Genomic DNA, 20,152 nt, shown 5'->3' with positions numbered 1-20,152 from the left:
TGCGATATATATGTATATTTCTAAATAAAAATAGAACATTTGACAAAAACAACTTTTAATTTTTTATTTTTTTTAATAAAGCCTTAAAATTTTACATAAAAATGTATACAAACAACAACAAAAATAAACAGACTAGAACCAAGACAGATGAATGGGAAAGAACAAGAACACATTGGAATGGAGGATGGGAAAGCAGACCTTCCAGGGCAAATTGATGGTTCTGTTTTGCCCCCCACCCAATGCAAATGGTTTTAAAAAGTCATTTAACAAAGTTATCTTGGCCCAACTTCCAGGCAAAGCCGACGGCACTCTGGTGGTAGCTAGGAGCGGGAAATCTCTTGCAATGGGCTGGAATGCATTCTTATGGAAATTTAAGCTCCCAGCTTTGCCGAAAGCCACAGTGACTTAACCTTTTGCCTCCCGAAAGTGTTGGGAGGCCATGGCGATTTTTTATTTCTTTCTATTATAAGGCAAATAGTTTACCAACAGCTTTATAAAGCCATTTACATTCAGGTGGGCAGGAGACTTGCAAAAAAAAACATTTTCCATATGTCATGAAAGGTCTGCTTCAATCGAAAAAAATAAAAAAAAGGATCCTAAAGAATATGTAAAACACTATTTGAGTTTTTGATTGAATTAGAATGATTAGAACTTCTGTAAGGGGTGTTTTTTTTTTTGTCCTGGTGGAAAGATTTCACTTCCTGTGCAGGAGACACAACAGGAAGTGAGAGGGAATTCACCCTTAACCCAATTGAAAGACTGCCCCTCTACTTCTGTTCTGGTGACATTTTGGATTTCCCACCATGGTAACAAAAGGTCCCCCAGGGCAAATAAAGAGGGATTCTTCCCGCCCCCACAAAAAGGACAGCGACGTCAATAAAATTATTATTTAGAAGTTCTAATCCTACATTATATTCAATCCTTAAATAATACAAAAAAAAAAAAAACACAACCTTTAGATCAGGATTGGGCAAACTGTTCCTCCAGCTATTGTGGAACTACAAGTCCTATCATGCCTCTGGGAGTTCATGCTTGCGGCTGTCAGTTTTGTAATGCCTCATGGGGACTTGTAGCTCCACAACAGCTAGAGGGCCACAGGTTTCCCACCCCTGCTTTAGATAGTTATATTTTGAAATCTAACAGGCAAACTTTAAATTTTTAGTTTTGGATAGAGTGGAGAGGTATTAGAACCCCTGTCAGTTTTTATTGCTGGCTGTGCCCCTGTTGGGGAGATTAACCCTCTCCATTTGTCCCGTTTACCATCATTGAAAGTCTTCCTCTTCCAACGGGGACACTAGTTCTGGTGATCTGGGGTCCCCCAAGGAATGCCCGTATTTTGCAGGGATTTACTCTTCCTGTTTGGCTATAGGACAGAACATGAAGGGAAATCTCAATAATGGGACACAGATGCCAGAAAAACAACCCGACAGGGGTTATAACCCTCCGGTACTTTATTCAAATTTAAAAAGGAAAAAAAAAAAATGCCTATATTTCTACTTTAACCATCTCCTGCCCGTCGTCATTTGTCAATACGGCAGGCAGGAGTTGGTTAAAATAGAACTGTAGGCAGGGTGGCTCTCTCTGGGACAAGGTCATAGGAAGAGGGGTGAAAGTACCCAGTGAAGTTGTTAAAGGGTTGGTAGGGTCAAGCTTTAAAGTGCCCTTATTAAGGCTGCAGTCACACCTGAGTGATTTGTAGCTCAAAGTCTCTCAACAAGTAAAATCCCATTCATTTCACATCTAAGCATCAACACAGGCCATTGAAATGAATGGGATTTTGCTTGTTGAGAGTCTTCGAGCTTCAAAACTACAAAACGCTCGGGTGCGAATGCAGCCTTAAAGTGGAAGTAAACGCTCCTATCATTTTCAGCCAAGGAAGCTGCCATCTTTGCCTCTGTTTAATCTTCAACTGCTATGGTGATGCACATGTGATTCGTTATGACACCAGCCATTGGATGGTTTGATAGTTTGGCTGAGAGCACAGCCAATGTGCAGTTAGCATTCCCGGCATGCCTTTTTTTTTTTTTTTTAACTGTTTAAATCGATGGGTTTACTTCCACTTTAATAAGGGCACTTTAAAGCTTGACCCTACCCAACCCAACCTCCCCCTCCACAGATGCATACTCGCCTTAATCTGATGGTTATAGTTCCATGGTTTGTTCACATCCGGCGTTTCAAGCCTTTAGTGTCCTGCACCTGCATGTTACGGCCCCATAGACTTCCATGGGACTGTTTGCAATAGTCTCTGGCTTTGGAACTCAGCCTCATAGAAGTCTTTGCTTCTGCAATGTGCAGCCACAGCTGGTACACTGAAGTCTTGCCACACTGGACGTAAATGAGCGCTGAAGGACGTGGCCATCAAATCGAGGTATAGGTATATATTGGGTTGGGGTTTTGCAAAAAGAAAGCTGCATGTACTTTACAGTGCACTTTAATGAAACTGACAACCCACCATGACCTTTATCTTTTGCGGACCAACCTCAAGAACTAAGATGTTTGAGAAGTTGCTATTTACAGTGAGTTTGCACCCATTCAGATTATAGTGAATGAAGAAAAAGCAACAAAAATCCAAGATGGCGCCTACATTAACCCTTTAAAAAAGGAACCCATTTGTTCAAAGTGTCCAAAGAAAAGACATCTTTTCCTCTCCACAACTAAGATTCCCTTTACTTGTTCAAGAGCCTCCATTTGCCGCCAACAGTTCATTGAAGCAGCACTAAGAACACAAGTCTATATCCCTGCCAGGGACTCATCACATGGATGAGACATGAGGGAATCTGTGCCTCAAACAAGGTACAATTCACAGGCTCAGTTCTGTTCCAACCTCCAGAAAAAAAAAAAAAAATATGACTAAGTGGTTCTTGCAGGTAACAGATCCAAGTTAATAATTTTGGCACAATGTGATAAATTACTGTGACCTTACTTTTGAGCTTGCGGTGCTGCCGATCGCTAAGGGGCGCTAGAAGGAATACAGATTTGTTTGCAAAAGGAGAGTCACATGTTCTCAGATTTCCCAAAAAAGGCAAGAAGCGTAGATTATTCGCTGTCTCCATCGTCACTGATGATACCCTTTAAACTGGACCAATCCATGGGCTTCTTCTTGCGGGGGGGTCCTTCCTCCCCCTCTGAGTCAGAGGACAGCTCCTTGCGGTAGGTGGGAGGAGGAGAAGTGTCAAGAGATGAGGAAGCCTTATAGGGGTTCCAGGTGTTACGGCGCCGGGGGCGTCCTGGGGGAGGACAAATTATGTGTCAAATCTTTTGTCAGCAAATAACGTTTTTTTTTTTTCTCTCTTCCTTTAACACGTTGCCAAGAAACTCTAGAATACTTTGCATTCCCTCCACTCCCATCATTGTGTGTGAATATGGCCCCTCCCTGTGCACTTATTCCAACCACAACTTCCGGCCTCCCCTTTCCAACTTTGCCCGCCCTTTACCCATACCGCCACCCTGTCCTCACTGACACGCCTGTCGCCCTCTGCCTGCACCGCCACCCTCTGTCCTCACCGCCGTGCCTGCCACCCTCTGTTCTGACGCATTTGCCGCCCTCTGCCCGCACCGCCACCCTCTGTCCTCACCGACGTGACTGCCGCCCTCTGTCCTCACTGACGCAACTGCCGCCCTCACTGACGCAACTGCCGCCCTCACTGACGCAACTGCCGCCCTCACTGACGCAACTGCCGCCCTCACTGACGCAACTGCCGCCCTCACTGACGCAACTGCCGCCCTCACTGACGCAACTGCCGCCCTCACAGCCACCCTCTGTCCTCACTGAAGCGTCAGCCGCCCTCTGCCCGCACCGCCACCCTCTGTCCTGATGCGCCTGCCGCCCTATGCCCACAACCCCCCCCCCCCCCCCCTTTTAACCATGCCTGTCGCCCTCTACATCGCTGTGGCCCTCTGCCCTTGCTGCCACACCAGCCCCCTTTTGCCCTCACTGGCACGCCTGCTGCCCCTTTGCTCACGCAGCCGTCCTCTGCCCACACCTGCACAGGTTACGCGCTCTATCATTTAACCTTCCTCAGCTATGCCACTGTATAAAAACTTTCCCCAATCTCAACAACATTCCTGCACCATCACCATCCCTGCTGTCACTCAATGTCTGAAGGAAGCACTACCCAATGCCCCTGAACCTCATGTTCTAGCCACCTCTTCATTACACCACCCAAAACCTTGACTATTCTGAAAGAGGGACGCCATATTTTTTCTCTTCAAGGATTGCTAGCAAAAAAGTATTTTGCCCTGACCTAAACAGTTTCACTCCAGCTTGCAACCTTCATTGTTTGTTTACACCCAGCGGTAAATGGCTCCCTCTCCTGGCTGCACCTGTCCCACACAGCCCTGTGGAAATCGATGTAGCCATCTTCTGGCCGGGAGATGAAGGATGAAAAGTCCCATGTGCAGGTCTGGCCAGCAGAGGGAGCCGATCACCAGTGTTTATAAACAACCACGGCTGACGGATTGCGGTAGGCATACATCTGTGGAGGGGGGAGGAGAGTGGGATCATTTAGGTCAGGGCAAGGAGCAAAAGGAACCCATCAGGTGGAAAATGGGGTCACTGCCGTTTTTTTGTTTTGGAGGTGTATGGCCCGGGGCAGTCAGTGTTGCTTGGTGAGCCACTTCACTGCACAGTACACAATATCGGGGCTCCCACACTTATCTGGCTATATGCTTGTTCCCGTTTAGAGACTCCATACAAAAAGACCTTTCCTAAAATGAAATATGTGGAGATGCCATTGCTAACCTGTTGGAAGATGCTAGTTGCCTGGCTGTTGGGTTCATCCCTTGGATTTCTTCTGCCCCAGCATACTAGGTTCATGTCTGAGAGTCATAGTATTTAAGCCAGATGACAGCCAGGCAACAAGCATTTGCAGAATTATAAAACCAGCAACCTCCATGTTTACTAGTAATGCGACACCCGGACAGGAGTCTACATATAGGGGGCACGGACATCAATCAGATCCCAACCTGTTCTAACCCCTCTCTGCTCTAAATAAAGGAAAAGTCCTGGCGGGAGTCCTGAGCTCACAACGTCCTTTCATATATGATTTATACCTAGAACAATCCCGCTTTGTATCCCTCCGGCCGTGCTCACTCAGATTACAGCTTTGAAAGCTCGTTCAGCCATGAGAAGCGACAAAAGGCCGGCTTAATCTCTTCAAAAATAAATGAGAAAAGTGGAGAGATTGTGTTTTTCTGCACGTCGTCTCCTATTAAAATGATAGGGAGCTGGTTACCTTCCCTGACCCCCCTCCCATCATAATGCAATTTTCAACTAAAACCTTTGTTTTCATTATAAACCTCGTTGTAAACCCAGTAACATCACTGGCTCTCTGTGCAATGCAGGCAGATCATAGCTGGTGGGAGGGGAAGGCAGTGATCTTTACATCGCTTCCTAAAAACCCTATGAGCGTCTCTACGTGGGGGTGGCCATCAGGCCTGGGAGGGGGGAGCGCCGCTCCATTAGGGTGGCCGTCAGGCCTGGGAGGGGGGAGCGCCGCTCCATTAGGGTGGCCGTCAGGCCTGGGAGGGGGGGTGTTCCATGGCAGGTGGTTTTAATGAACAAGAAGCATTGTGCAAAGTGAAGAAACCCACAGCAACCAATCAGAATTAATTTCTCATTGACCTGCCTATAGCAGAGTAAGATTTGATTGGCTGATCCGGGTTAGTACTCTTTACACAAACAACAACATGTGGTAGAAGGATAGTGAATCTCACCGGCCACAGCGATGATATTACTGGTGTCCAGTTCAGCCAGCTCAGCTGCCTCCTCCCTCTTCAGTCGCACAACGCGGCACTTTTCCAGACTCGGATTTCCTGCATTAAAGCAAAGAGTCTTTACTCAGTAATGCATGATGCTACCTAAAAATCATATACTTGTGTGCATGGGCCTTAAAGGCAAAGTTCACCTTTAACAAAACTGTGCATATTTAACTAATGTTAAATAATGCCCTTGCTATAGGTGTAGGCCATTTACGTACCTCCCGAAGCCTGAATGAAACACTCCCAGAGATGGCATCATCCTGCCCTGCCTTGTTGCTAGGACGTTGCCAAGACACTACCCGCTGTTACTGCTCACCCCTACATCACAGCAGTGAGCTCTCAAATGCCCACCCCCCAGTTAGTCCACTATACCTTCCCTCCCTGCATCACTGAGCTCAGATCTACTGTGACAGAGGAGAGAACACATGCAAAAGGTGTTTGAATTGGCTGGGAGTGTCTTAGCAAGATCCTAGCAACAAGGCACAAGCAATGACACCTCAGGAAGTTTTTGAGTAAGGCTTCAGGCAGAATGTAAATGGCTTACACCTTTAACAAGGGCATAATCCACTTTTGCTCAAAGCTGCAGTTTGTCATCTACATACGAGCCTTTTTTTAATAAAAGGTGAACCTTTAAATCCGGGGCCCTCCAGCTGTTGTGAAACTACAAGTCCCATCATGCCTCTACCTGTGGGAGTTATGCTTGCAACTGTCAGCCTTGCAATGCCTCATGGGACTTGTAGTTTTCACAACAGCTGGAGGGCCACCAGTTTGAGACTCCTGCTTTAAAGTGAACCAGTATTGAAATCATGCAGATAGTGCTTGATGTGCTCTCTCACCTTCTGATTAGTACTCTTATAGAAGAACCATGGGCATAAAATGGAAAATATTCTATGTAATAAAAGCTCCCCCCGATCACATGACTGCTGTCAAAGTGGTCACATGATTGGCAGCCCATCCCACCAGGCCACAAATCAAGACTAGAGACCGAGAGCAGTCATTGACAGCTGGAGTGTTAAAAAGCAAGACTTTAAATGGAGGTTCATACTCAACATACACATACATATAATATATAACAGGCCCTAGAGAATTAAAATGGTGGGTGTTTGCACATTTTAATGAATAATAGTTCATGCAAACACAATAAAAAGAAAAAATGTTTGTAAAGGGGGAAAAAAAAAAAAAAAAAAAAAAGGCTGATACACCGTTAATAGATAGCAAACACGTCTCACTTTAAAATTGCATACGCCCGTGGAACGGCGCCAAACTACAGAACCTAAAAATCTCCTAAGTTACACTTAAAAAACTTTTACAGGCTACCAGTTTAGAGTTACACAGGAGGCCTGGCGCTAGAATTATCGCTCTTGCTCAGATGTTCACAACAATACCTCATGTGTGGTGTGATCACGGTTTACAAAATACAGGCAGCAGGATCTAGGTGCGCATTTGCATGTGAGCACGGGAGGGGGGGGGGGGGGGGGGGGTGTTTTTTCCCCCCACTGTAACTTTGATCCCCACCCCCCTTATTGAATTCCCCCCCCCCCCCCACACTTGTGATAACATGGGCAGCACCAGGTCCTCTTTATGGAGAAATCTGGGCTCTTTTAGATGCCAGATCTCTCCTCTGGCCTCCAAAGCATCTGATCGAACTGAGATTGGTTTGATCAGATACTTTACGAGCCGATAACAGAAGTTCCCCTCACTGTTTAGGGAATCCAATGTGACCAGTTGTGTCAGTACTGGGCTCCCTGATGGGAAGGGAGAGCCTGAGCAGTGGTGGGGGGGGGGACACTCCCTTCCACCACCTGAAGAATCATGCTTCAATCGTCGATGCAAAAAACAAAAAAAAATAAAATAAAAAACCCCAAGAGATGATCAAGATATCACCGGTCAGAAAGCCATTTTAAAGCCCAACCCCCTAATACTCATGTGTAAGATTCACGTTGCAGCTTACACAGGGTTGAAGTCTCCCTCTTATGACTCCATGTTGGAGCCTGAGGACTTGCCACTAGGCCTGAACACACACTGCATCCTTGGAAGAAATACCATGTTCCCCCCAAAAAGCCCCAGGCATTCTCTACTCTGTTTAGGGCCGAGACAACTAATCGATTATGAAAATGGTCAACTACTTTCATAATCGATTAAATCGGCCAGACGATTAGTTGGCCTGCATACAGAATGCATTATTTGTTTACACATCAGGAAATACAGTGCAGCACACATACAGCTCAGTACACTGTCCATACATGTCAGTAAGTGCCAGGGAACTTGTGAATGTGAGGAGGAGCAATGCCTCATGGGACATGTAGTCCCAGGCAGGAAGCAAGTGGTTCTAAAAAGGCAGAAGTTTTTTTTTTTTTTTTTTACCTTGCTATTGGGGCACTCTAAAGGCAGGAGAAGGACCCCACAAAGGAGAATCAAGGCTGCTATGTGCAAACCATTACACAGAGCAGGCAAGTATAACATGTTTGTTGTTTAAAAAAAAAAAAAAATATATATAAATTTTTTTTTTTATTTATTAAAGACTCTGTGCAGGGAAGATCAGCATCTGAACCCAGAGAAGGTGGAGGCCGATAGACTGGAGGTAATAGAAGGCATTACAATTATATTTAAAGTAAACTTTTACCAGTATTGTGCCTCATATATAAAAACGATCATATCCATGAAAAAAAAAAAAAAAAAAAAAAAAAACACCTCAGCTTTTAGTACTGCTTTAATATAAATCTTTTATATCTCCCTTCATGTCTGACCCCTTGTTAAAATGCCCATATATCCTACCTTCTGGAGAGATTATATATATTATATATATATATATATATATATATATATATATATATATATATATATATATATATATATATATATTCTATATCTCTTTCACAGTATAAAAATGAACCTCTTATAGCAGTGATTATCTGTTCTTTTTGTGCTACAAAAGGACCAATTCTTTATTTTAACCCCATTATGACAGGAGATATAAAAAAATAAATAAAAGCATGCTGCGGCTACTAAAGATCTTAGGCCTGGTTCACAACTATGCGTTTTTTTTTCAGAAATGCACTACAGTTCATTTAACATGATTTCCTATGGGACACGTTTCCATATTATCCGATTAATCAATATAATAAATTGGCCAACTAATCGATTATGAAAAAAATTGTTAGTTGCAGCCCTAATTCTGTTCATTAAAATCAGGCCTGACAAGCGATACAAACGGCTCACCTTTCACCCCCAGGTCCTCCAGCTCCTTCTTCAGCACCTCCACCATGGATTTCACCGAGCGGCAGTTCTGAAACAGCTTCTTGTAGTTCCTCCGAGTCCCGCAGGTCAGGATGTATTTCTTCAGCCGGGCGATGGACGGGTGGTCTTCCCTGGAGGTGCTCTAAGGACAGCAGGAAAGGAGTAAGCTTACAGAATATAGAGGCTTGTACTACAATTCATGATTTGGTCTTGTGCGTTACATGCTGGTTTCTTGTATCTCTTGGGGGGGGCGCCATTAGAGAGGGATCCAATGTGGAATTCTCAGTTATGCATAATGGCCTTGAACATTACAGAGCCAAATCCTGACCTCTCCCTCCCGCAATGGCATCTCCACAATAAGGAGACAAATGAATAACTGGAGAATCTAACAGCAATGCATTTCAGCTTTGTGGGAGGAGCAGAGACACAAAACTACAGCTGGGAACTCACTCCCGTCGCTTTGTAGGAGGAGCAGAGACACGAACAGGAAGCAAGACTGACCATAAACGGTTCAAATAGAGTCGAGATTCTTAATACACCAAGTTGATCAATCAACTTGGGTACAACCAGCCTACCAGCTTCTCTTGCGATTGTTAGCGGCTATAGAACTGTGTTCTGCCAGCGGGTAAGGGGGGTGGGGCAGTGGGGCGCTTACCCCACCCTCCTCTTGGAGGAGAAGACAATGGCCCGGGAGCAGGGATTCCCGCATCAATGCATAACTTTTTTTAGGGCGGTAGAGTGGTGTAGTGGTTGGCACTCTCGCCTAGAAGTAAGAAGGGTCGCTGGTTCGAATCACGACACTACCTGCCTGGAGTTTGCAAGTTCTCCCTGTGCCTGCGTGGGTTTCCTCCGGGTACTCCGGTTTCCTCCCACACTCCAAAGACATGCAGGTAGGTTAATTGGCTTCTGTCCAAAATTGCCCCTAGTATATGAATGGGGACCTTGAATTGTGGGCTCCTTGAGGGTAAGGACCGAATGTGAGTGTGCAATATACAGGGATAAGGACAATTGTAGACACTCAGGTTGAACTGGAGGGACTGGTGTCTTTATTCAACCTTACTATGTAACACTGTTGCAGGAAAAAAAAATTTGCTCTGTGTATGGCCCTGCCCAACACTCCATTGGAGTCCTGTGAGGAGCAGAGCCTCAACTGCAGCTGGGAACTCTCCATTGGGGTTTTGAGGGAGAGACACAATCAGATGGGAACTCACCATTGCAGTCTGGTGAGAGGGGCAGAAAAATATAGTACAGTTGGGAACCCTCCATTGGAGCCTTGTAGGAGGGGCAGACACAAAACTACATCTGTACTGGAATCTGTCTTCACTGGAAATTTGGGGGAGGGGCAGAGACACCAACTAAACATGGGAACTCCTCACTAGTGTCTTGCAGAAGGGGGAAGAAATACCAACACTCTATTGGAGCAGTGAGCGAGGGGCCATTCTACAGCCAGGAACTGGCCATTGGAGCCCTTTAGGAGGGGCAGAGACACAAACTATGTTCAGGATCTCTCCATCGACATCTTGTGGGAGGGGCCAGAGACACAAACTACAGAGGGGAACTTGCTTTTGGTGTCTTCTGGGACAGGCAAAGACACAAGTACAGTTGGGAACGTACCATTGGAGCTTTGTGGGCCGAGGCAGAGACAAACCACAGCTGGGAACTCCCCACTGGAGTCCCCCAGAGATACAGCCAGCTTGCAAATTTTAAAAAGGTACGAGTAAGATTAGTGCATTGCACAGCTCACCTTGCTCTGCTTCTTAGCATCTTTGTCTTTATTGCCATCTTCGGACATGTCAGACAAATCGGCGTCTTTGTCATCTTTGCCTTTCTTTCCTTTATCCTTGCTCGACTCATCGCTATCATGGGAGTCGCTGTCCTGCGCCGCCTTCTTACCCTTTCCACCTTTGCCGCGTTTCTCTTCATTGTCATTGGCGGTTTTTTTGGTCCCTGTCTGTTTGCCGGTTTGCTTAGTAAATTTTTCCTTTCTTCTGTGGCCCTCCTCGCTGCTGCTCCCTCTCTTTTTCCCTGCAGAAGGCTCTTCTCCCTCACTGTCAGTCTCTTTATTTGATCCTTTTTTCACTGAACTTTTGTCATCCTCATCCGTATCACTATCACTCTCTTTAGATGGTTTTGCTGGGCTCTTTTTTTCCTCCTCACTGTCGCTGTCCTTTGACGATGCAGGCTTGACCACTCTCTTTTCCTCCTCCTCACTGTCACTGTCTTTAAGAGACTGGTCCTTGGCTGGACTCTCTTCCTCTTCACTGTCACTATGTTGCTTTGATGTGGTCTTCTTTGCCGTTCTCTTGGTTGGACTCTCTTCCTCTTCACTGTCACTATGTTGCTTTGATGTCTTTTTTGCTGTCCTCTTAGCCGGACGCTCTTCCTCTTCACTGTCACTATGTTGCTTTGATGTGGTCTTCTTTGGTGTCCTCTTGGCCGGACTCTTGTCCTCCTCGCTGTCACTATGTTGCTTTGATGTGGCCTTCCTTGGTGCTCTCTTAGCTGGACTGTCTGCCTCCCTGCTGTCAGTACGTTTCTTGGAAGGAGTCTTCTTTATTCTCCTCTTGGGCGTATAATCCTCCTCGCCATCGCTCTGCTTTTTTGATACAGTCTTCACTTTCCTCTTGGGTGTGTACTCCTCCTCCTCGCTGTCGCTCTCTTTCTTTGGCTGTCTCTTGGCCGCACTCTCCCCCTTGTTACTTGCTTTCAGTGCGCTCACTTTTCTTAGCATAGTCGTCTTCATTCTTCTTTTGGTTGGACTCTCCTCCTCGTCACTCTCTTTTTTCTGTCCCTTCTTTCTTTCCTCTTCATCGTTGTCTTTCTTACTCTTCTTCCCGATGACACGCTCCACTTCATCGTCGCTTTCACTGCTTGCCTCGCTTTCGGAATCCATCTCTTTCTTCTGTGGTCTCTTCCCTGGCTTGGCAGCAGCTTGTTTGGGCTTCTGTTTGGCATGGACCTTGTTCTTCGGCTTATCCTTGCTGTCTGTGGACTTCTCCTTCCTTGTTGCCTCCAAGGTTTTCAGTTTGGAAAGTGTCATTTCTTCCTCGCTGTCGGAATCCTCACTCTGCGCGCTCTTTTTATTTTTTGCTCCATCGCTGTCTTCGCTGTCAGAGTCCAAATTCTTTTTGTTTTCAGGGGGCTCTTCATCCTCCCCATCGGATTCCTCATTCAGCTTTTTTTTGGGTGCAACATCCTCGTCGTCACTGCTCAATTCTGAATTCTCATCCATTACCGTGCTCTTTCTTGCCGATGGCTTTTGTGGTCCTTTTCCCTGCTTTTTCTTACTCTTGTCGTCTGAGTCTTCCTCAGACAGGACCTCTTTGACATCACTGTCACTCTCTACGCCTTGTTCCAGTTTCTGTGGGGTCACGTTCCCCTTTTTGGAAGTTGGAGCTTCTGGGGAGCTGCTGGACATTCTCTTAACATCTCTTTGCTCAATCCCAGAGTCCTCTCCTGACTCTATGCCTATAAAAAAATAAAAAAGGGAGCAAAAAATAAAATCATTCATAGTGGGTCAAGCTAGTGTCTTAATAGTAAAAGAGCAGACAAGGGTGGAGGTGTAGCTTGGCATCTTCTAAGCCAGGGAGTGAAATATTTGAGAAAAAATAAATATACATACTATGATAGAGGTAAAAAACAAAAACAAAACACCTATACCTGCTGTAAACCATAGCCTGATAAAGATATGATTATATTGCTATGAATATTTTAACTTTTTTTTTTTTTTTTATAAGAACACATGTATATAGATTTTTTTAAATATATTTAAATAATATTATACACACACACACCAAAAAAATTAAAGTATCACTTATTAATCAGAGTATAGCCTCTAGTCACGTTAACACCATCCATTGTCTCATTAGGAGCATGCCCCAACGTTGTCAGGCATGCATACAAGCATGTGGGGGCCATACAAACTACTGAGGGCCAACCAATGAAATTTCAGCAAAATGGACTAGCCTGCTGCATCATTTTTTCACTTCGATTTTCTGAGGTGCCTTTGAATTCAACCCCTTTGTAGGCAGATAATGCATCCTTTCATTCCTGACACATTACCCAGTCCATATCAGTATAAATATACAGCATGAGATTTTTTTTCCCCCCATTGAAATCTGACGTGTTTTCAAAGAGAGATAAAGATATATATATATATATATATATATATATCTCCAAATAGTTTTTGGTTCCGAAAATTACACTTGGCAAACCGAAAATAGTACCATATGCGACTTTTTAATTAATATCATGAAATTTAAATGAATAAAAATATATTGTCGGCCATTCTCTGCACCTTTAGCACAAGAAAAAAACTATTTCTTTAAAATTCCATGTCTTCACACTGGTCCTTTGTGTTAGAAGTATTGCTTGCTGAATGTTTGGCCAGGAAAAAAAATAAAAAAAAATGCACCTCCCCGTTGAAATGAATTGAAAACACAGCAAGAACAAACCCGTTTTACATTTTTAAGTCACATGACCTATGAAAAACACACCATAAAGCACAGTAAAATTGCGTGCGTTTTCGGTACCATTATCAGCACCCTTTTCTTTAATTGGCAAAATGCCGAAAATAAAAATTTTCATTGCATCTGTAATATAGAATAATAAAGCACTGTTAGAGGGGTTGTAACTTTAACTATACTTTAATTGTTAAAAGAAAAACTGCGCTATTTTCTAAAGGACCAAGCTGCAACTCAAGACGTTATACAACGCCAAACAGAAATAAAAACCAAGATGAAGCTGCGCTAAGAATACATGATAATCACACAAGGCATTGGCCTAATTTCACTGGTTTGTGTTTTAAGTCACTTGTGTGTTCATATTCACACGGCATCAATGTTGGGGTATTTTTGCCTCCTTATTACAAAGTTGCCTTTACCGTTTGCTATTGATAAACGCATTGGCCTAATTTCACTGGTTTGTGTTTTATCACGTATTCTTAGTGAAGCTTCATCTTGTTTTTTACCTTAATGCATTCCATGCATTAAAAAGGTGAAAAACCTTCTTCACCCCCCACCCTTTTTCTTACCTGAGCCGATCGTTCTAGCGACGGCGATTAGCACTGCAGCTCCAGCCACTGTCTCGAATCCTCAATAGATAAATTGATAGCAGCAGGAACCATTGGCTCCCACAGCTGCCAATCAAATCCTGTGACACGGGAGTCGGGGGCAAGTCCTGCAATCTGTCAATGGACACAGCAGTAAGACTCGGAAACGTGCCCACATGAGTGCCCCCTTGTAAAGCGGCTCTCCAAGGGAGCACTCAAGAAGTGGAGCACCGTGGGGGGACCCCAGAAGGGAGGGGGGGGGGGGGAGAATCAGGGCTGCTCTGTGCATAACCCTTGCACAGAGGTGGCAAGTACTGTATAACATGTTGTTAAAACCCTTCACAAATCACTTTAACCCGCTGTCATTATACGGTGGCACTTTGACGTTGAATACCATTGTTATGACAACAGATAGCTGCCAAAACCTCAGGTATTTTCTGAAACAACAGCCAGTCCGCTTTCAGATAAAAGTGGTCTCCACAGCAGATTCGCCACAAGATCCCCTTTTTAAAAATCGGTGGTGGGAGAGGTGCCCACCCCCCCCTCCTTCTTGCTGCTTACAGGAGCCATCGGTAGCGGCAGAGACTATCCGATCCTTTCCCCTCAGAGGCTGCGTGTTTCGAGTGAGGGAATGATGGGCCCCACTCAACTCAAGGACGCTAGATGAAGGAAGCGCCAACAAAACGTCACTTCTGCACAACTGCCTTAAAAAGGGCCTTTTTTTCTAATCTTAACGCGTTTAAGTGTAAAATGTGAGATCTGAGATTTTGTTTTGACCCCAGATCTCACATTTCCTTGCAATAGGAAAAAACAAAACAAAAACAAAACATTTTTTAAAGCGCCCCATCCCTCAGAAGAAAACTCATACGTAAGCTGTGTTCAAACCACGCATGTGAGGTATCGTCGTGACTGTTAGAGCGAGAGCAATAATTCTAGCAAAAGACCTCTTCTGTAACTCAAAACTGGTAACCTGTAGAAATCATCTTTCAGGATATATAAAAAAATAAAAATAAATTATTGGGCCAACTTCACTGTGCAAATACGGTGAGACAAAGGATTGCAACGACTGCCATTTTATTCTCTAGGGTGTCTGAAAAAAAAAAAAAAAAAAAAATTATATTATAAAATTAAATATATATATTTGGGGGTTCTAAGTAATTTTATTTTTTTGCTGGAAAGAGGAGTTAAACTTGTAAACAAGTTTGAAAATAAGCCTGGTCCTTAAGTGGTTAAAGCTAAACTCCAGGTCGCAAAAAAGTTAAGTATTTAAAAGCGGTGTTCCAGCTGCAATTTTTTTTTTAAAGTCAGCAGCTACAAACACTGTAAGCTGCCGACTTAATAAAAGGACACTTAGCTGTACAAGAAGCACACGATGTTGGCCCCCCGTGGCTTGGGTGCAGGCCCCGCCTTTGTAACGAAGGGAAACTGGCAGTGGAGCCTACAGGCTTCACCGCCGGTTTCCTACTGTCCATGACGTGTGTCACTTTCTGAACGGCCCATCGTCTTCTGGGGCGCGCGTGGATACACACAAACACACACACACACACACACACACACACACACACGTCCCAGAAGGCAGCAGGGTGAACGAGGAAATGACACCATGGGCCGCGGCAGTACACTCAGTACTTCACATAAGGCAAATAAAAAAAATTATACAAAAATGAGTGGTGGAGGGCTGGTCACGCCTTTAAAAACAAGCTGTAAAATAGGGTGGAACTCCACTTTAATAGCCTTTGTAAACCCAGATATTACCATGCAAAGTAGGAGGGGCATGACCACTATGCACAGCCTATGCAAAGAGCAGAGCGGTGGGAGAGACTCAGCAGGGCCCAATGTGCTACAATCTGCCTGCGGGAAACTACAGAAGGGGACGGAGTCAAGACCAGTCACTCAGCAGAAGCAGAGAGAGCAGCAGTGAGCGGTCTTTATTTCAGGAAGTCTCACACTGCATTATTGCACAGATCTGGAAGAAATAAACACCAAGATCCAAGAATACACATGATTAAATTTATCAAAAGCGGAGTTCCACCCAAAAATGGAACTTCCGCTTTAAGCACTCCTCACCTCTCTTCGCCTCCCTCTAGGCCATCTCCTGGGACAAGTGACAGGTCCCGGGAAATCGCCTGTCCACTCCGGGAGAGCAACGCGACCCACGCATGCGCCGTGGGTGTCCAGACCATGAAGCCAAAAGCTGTCATGGCCGGGTGCCCAAAGTGGCAATCAAGGCGCCGGCAGAGTGGAGGGGCGCACCGTTCGGCCGCATCACTGGACCGTGGAACAGGTAAGTGTGTTTATTAAAAGTCAGCAACTACACTTTTTATAGCTGTTGACTTTTAATAAACATAAAAAGCCTGGAACTCCACTTTCAATATTATTTGTTGATCCCGGAGCTCAGCTTTAAGGCAGCCAATCTTTAATGTTTACGCACACGAGAGATCAAAAAGTTCTCTGCAAGAGGCGGAGTGATGCCTTTTTGATTTTTGCAGAGAGTCTACAGTCATAGCAGGGAGGCTTATATCTAGAGGCATGCCATGTCCCATTAAAGTCAACCTAGCATCAGATAGGAATTGGTAAAATTAACAATGTACAGTCTGATCACTGGGGGAGAGGAGACTGAGGCAATGCTGCCTCTTGCTTGCAGTAGACCGATGGCACCACCTTAGCCAAAAGGACTAGAGCACAGCACTGAAGGACAGCTTTTAAGGTGGGTCTTACTCTACCACCTGTCCCTATGACAGAAGCTGATTACACTTACCATCTACTAGCGGTTTCCTCCTTTTCCCAGGTGGCTCGGCGCTCTCCTTTATGTCATCTCCGCTCTCATGCCGTGCCCTCTTCTGCAATTTAATCAAAGGCTCCTCATCGCTGGCATCCTCGTCCTGTGGGGGGATGTAAAAAGCAGAGGCAGAATGTCATCATAGGATGCAACAAGGCCTACAGTGCGCCGGGGGTGTATTCAGGACCACATTTCGCACTTCTAATGCCTCACATGCAGTCAGTTCAAAGCAACTCTTATGATAAACATAATCCTGAATCCACGATGTCCAGGATCACAGGAATGGGGTGGGGGAGAAAGACTTGAAATCCCATCTTTAATTGAAACAACGTGGGTCACATCAAAACAAAAAATCCACAGCAAAAGATGGGATTTCAAGTATTTTTCCAGTGTGCGGCTATCCAGAGTTTTGTCCTGCTTGTTTAACACACACACACTGTCTTGTGCGGGTACATGCCGGGTGTTATCCGGGCAGTACTAGGCAGAGTTCAGCGAGCGAGCCGTGCAGAAGGGCAACTCAAGAGAGAATATAATAGAGAATTGACAAGTTCCATGCTCAGGGGCAGCGGGAGAGTCTGATGAATGCTGACTATGCGAAGAGGACGGGCGAGCGTGCCACCTCTGGCTATGTGCCCTCCTGAAGTTTATTTATAGAAACAATCATCTAAGTAGACGGCGATCAAAAAAAAGATAGAGAGATGTAACCAAGCCAACTGTGCCCGGGGAGATTCCCATGACTGGCGTTTATCTCGGCTCTACAACTCATTCATACAAAAAAATAAAAAGGGGGAGGGAAGGACGAAGAAGGAGGAAAAGGTCGGAACACCACTTAAAGCAAATCTGGGCTCTCCCACCACCTTAGTACCACCGTAGGTGGCGTCTTCTCTGAAGAGCCATTTACAAACAGCGAGCTTTTATACAGACAATGCCTGTGATCGTGCCTTCATTAGATGATGCTGATAACAGGCTAAATTGGAAGGAGCCAATCAGGGTGAAGCTGTACTTTGTGAACCAATCACAGCGAGCACAAATGTAAACATTGCCTGTGTTTGCAAAACAAATCAGTCCATTCACAATAGAAGAATATAAAATGGCACATGTGGCGTGCAACGTGGGAACCCTATAGGAGGCGAGTGGGGAGCAGAGAGAGGGCTGAGTGGCAAAGGATCAGCAGAACTGGGCGTTACTACTGAGCCGGGGGGGGGGGGGGGGGGAACATCAGCAGAGCCAGGCGTTACTACGGAGTCGGGGGGGGGGGGGGGGAATAAAATAAAAAAAAGAAGAGCAAATGTAAAATCCTTCTCATAAGAAGCGGGGAGGGGGAAGGGTTCGGTACCTGCATCCTCAGCAGCTCTTCCTCCACAATCTTCTTGAGTGTCTGGCGCTCCTCTGCAGTCAGAGACGATCGCTTACAATGATCCAGGAACTTGGAGCGCACCAGGGACTGGGACAGGACACTGCAGAGGGGGGAGAAGAGAATACTCCTTACCAACCATCAACAGTCGTTAATAGTTCAGAAAAACAAGAAAAAAAAGGCATCATTGCCTTGCCCATTGAGGGCCTCTAATACCCACCCGGATCCCCGTATACTCATCTCTCCTACTTCTCCACCCATCCTGAGGCAAGTACATTGGATCCCGACCCCCTGCTCCTGTACTGAGTTCTCTACCCCTAGCCCACTCTGATGTCACCGCTCAACCCAACAGACAACTCCCACGTCACTGCCCACCCCGACAGTCCACTCCCACTTTGATGTCATCGCCCACCCCGACAGCCCGCTCCACATCACTGCCCACCCCGACAGTTCTCTCTGATGTCAACACCCACCCCAACAGCCACCCCTCCCATCACCGCCCACCCCAACAGTCCACTCCCAGGTCACCGCCCACGCCGACAGCCCGCTCCCACCCCGATCTGATGTCATCGCCCACCCCTACAGCCAACTCAGTCCCTTCCCTCCCGCTCTGATGGCACCGCCCACCCGACAGCCCGCTCCCACGTCACCGCCCACCCCCTTCCAAGTCACCGCCCACCCCCGACAGCCCCCTTCCAAGTCACCGCCCACCCCCGACAGCCCCCTCCCACGTCTCCGCCCACCCCCGACAGCCACCTCTCCCGTCACCGCCCACCCCCGACAGCCACCTCTCCCGTCACCGCCCACCCCCGACAGCCACCTCTCCCGTCACCGCCCACCTCCCACCCTGGTGTCATCACCCACCCCGGCAGCCAACTCCCACGTCACTGCAGACCCCGACAGCCAACTCCCACCCGATAGCCTGCTCCCAGGTCACCGCCCACCTTGATCTGATTTCAATCTCCCACCCCCGACAGCCCACTCCCACATCACTGCCCACCCCGACAGTCAACTCAGTCACTGCCCACCCTGCTCTGATGTCACCGACCACCCCGACAGTCTACTCCCACCGTGACAGCCTACTATGATGTCACCACCACTCTCTGTTACCGCCCACACGACTGCCTGCTCTGGTGTCACCGCTCAACCCAACAGCCTGCTCTGTCACCGCCCACCCCGACAGCCCGCTCCCATGTCACCGCTCCCCAACCCCGACAGCCCGCTCTGATGTCACCGCCCACCCCAAAAGCCCACTCTGATGTCATCACGCAACCCAACAGCCAACTCTCCCATCACCGCCCACCCTGACAGCCCGCTCTGATGTCATCAACCACACGACAGCCCGCTCTGATGACACCGCCCACCCCGACAGCCAACTCTCCCATCATTGCCCACCCCAACAGTCCACTCACATCACCGCCCACTCTGATGTCATCGCCCACACCAACAGCCTACATCAGCGCCCACCCTGACAGCCTGCACTGATGTCATCACCCCCCTTGTATTCATTGGGGACCTAAAAACAACCAATGAAACAAGGAGGGTGGGCAGTTGCTATGGTAACTCTCCTGTCACATGACCTCCCCAGTCCTGTACACCGAGCTATGGTAACTCAGCATAATTGATGATCAGGCAGCAGGTTCCCTTCTCCCCGCAATGCATCACCCTGACGTCATCAAGCTTAATATTATCCGTCATTCAGGGGTCCCCTAATCCCTGACGTCACCTCCCCGCAGGCCCCGGTCCGCCCAGTCACGTGTCCGCTCGGTGTCGCACCTGAGATCCGGACTGCTTTGGAAGAGCTTGCGGACGAAGAGCCGCATCTCCCGCCCGATCACTCCCGCCATGTTTAAACCTTCAGACCCGGGGTCCCGCGCTCCGCCCCCCCTGCGTGTATTGGCGAGGCGCGCTAGTACACGCCCAATGCTTTCTCCATCAGGTAAAGGCTCCGCCTAGCTCCCCTCCTGTTCAA

The 20,152-nt window shown here is 46.6% G+C and overlaps 1 protein-coding gene across 2 annotated transcripts; it reads right to left on the bottom strand.

The window, feature by feature from the left end:
• Positions 1 to 50: 50 nt before the first annotated feature.
• Positions 51 to 20,119, bottom strand: HIRIP3 (HIRA interacting protein 3). 2 transcript variants are annotated; one of them, XM_077447355.1, is made up of 7 exons: positions 19,957 to 20,119; positions 18,163 to 18,283; positions 16,806 to 16,929; positions 10,742 to 12,465; positions 8,980 to 9,139; positions 5,716 to 5,814; positions 51 to 3,227 (listed from the first exon to the last, which is right to left on the bottom strand). In XM_077447355.1, exons 1-7 carry the CDS (start codon positions 20,025 to 20,027, stop codon positions 3,037 to 3,039), a joined length of 2,490 nt encoding a protein of 829 aa, XP_077303481.1. In that variant the 5' UTR covers positions 20,028 to 20,119; the 3' UTR covers positions 51 to 3,036. The 2 variants fall into 2 exon arrangements, with proteins under 2 accessions (XP_077303481.1, XP_077303482.1); XM_077447356.1 differs by lacking the exon at positions 19,957 to 20,119 and adding an exon at positions 19,593 to 19,835.
• Between the last annotated feature and the right edge of the window lie 33 nt (positions 20,120 to 20,152).

The sequence above is a fragment of the Lithobates pipiens genome, unplaced genomic scaffold (genome assembly GCF_037356315.1).
Source record: "Lithobates pipiens isolate NorthernLeopardFrog02 unplaced genomic scaffold, aLitPip1_a1.2 Scaffold_22, whole genome shotgun sequence".
In the NCBI taxonomy this organism is placed as follows: Eukaryota; Metazoa; Chordata; class Amphibia; order Anura; family Ranidae; genus Lithobates; species Lithobates pipiens.
The sequence above is the reverse complement of the archived record's forward strand: the minus strand, read 5'-3'. Positions and strand labels throughout refer to the sequence as shown.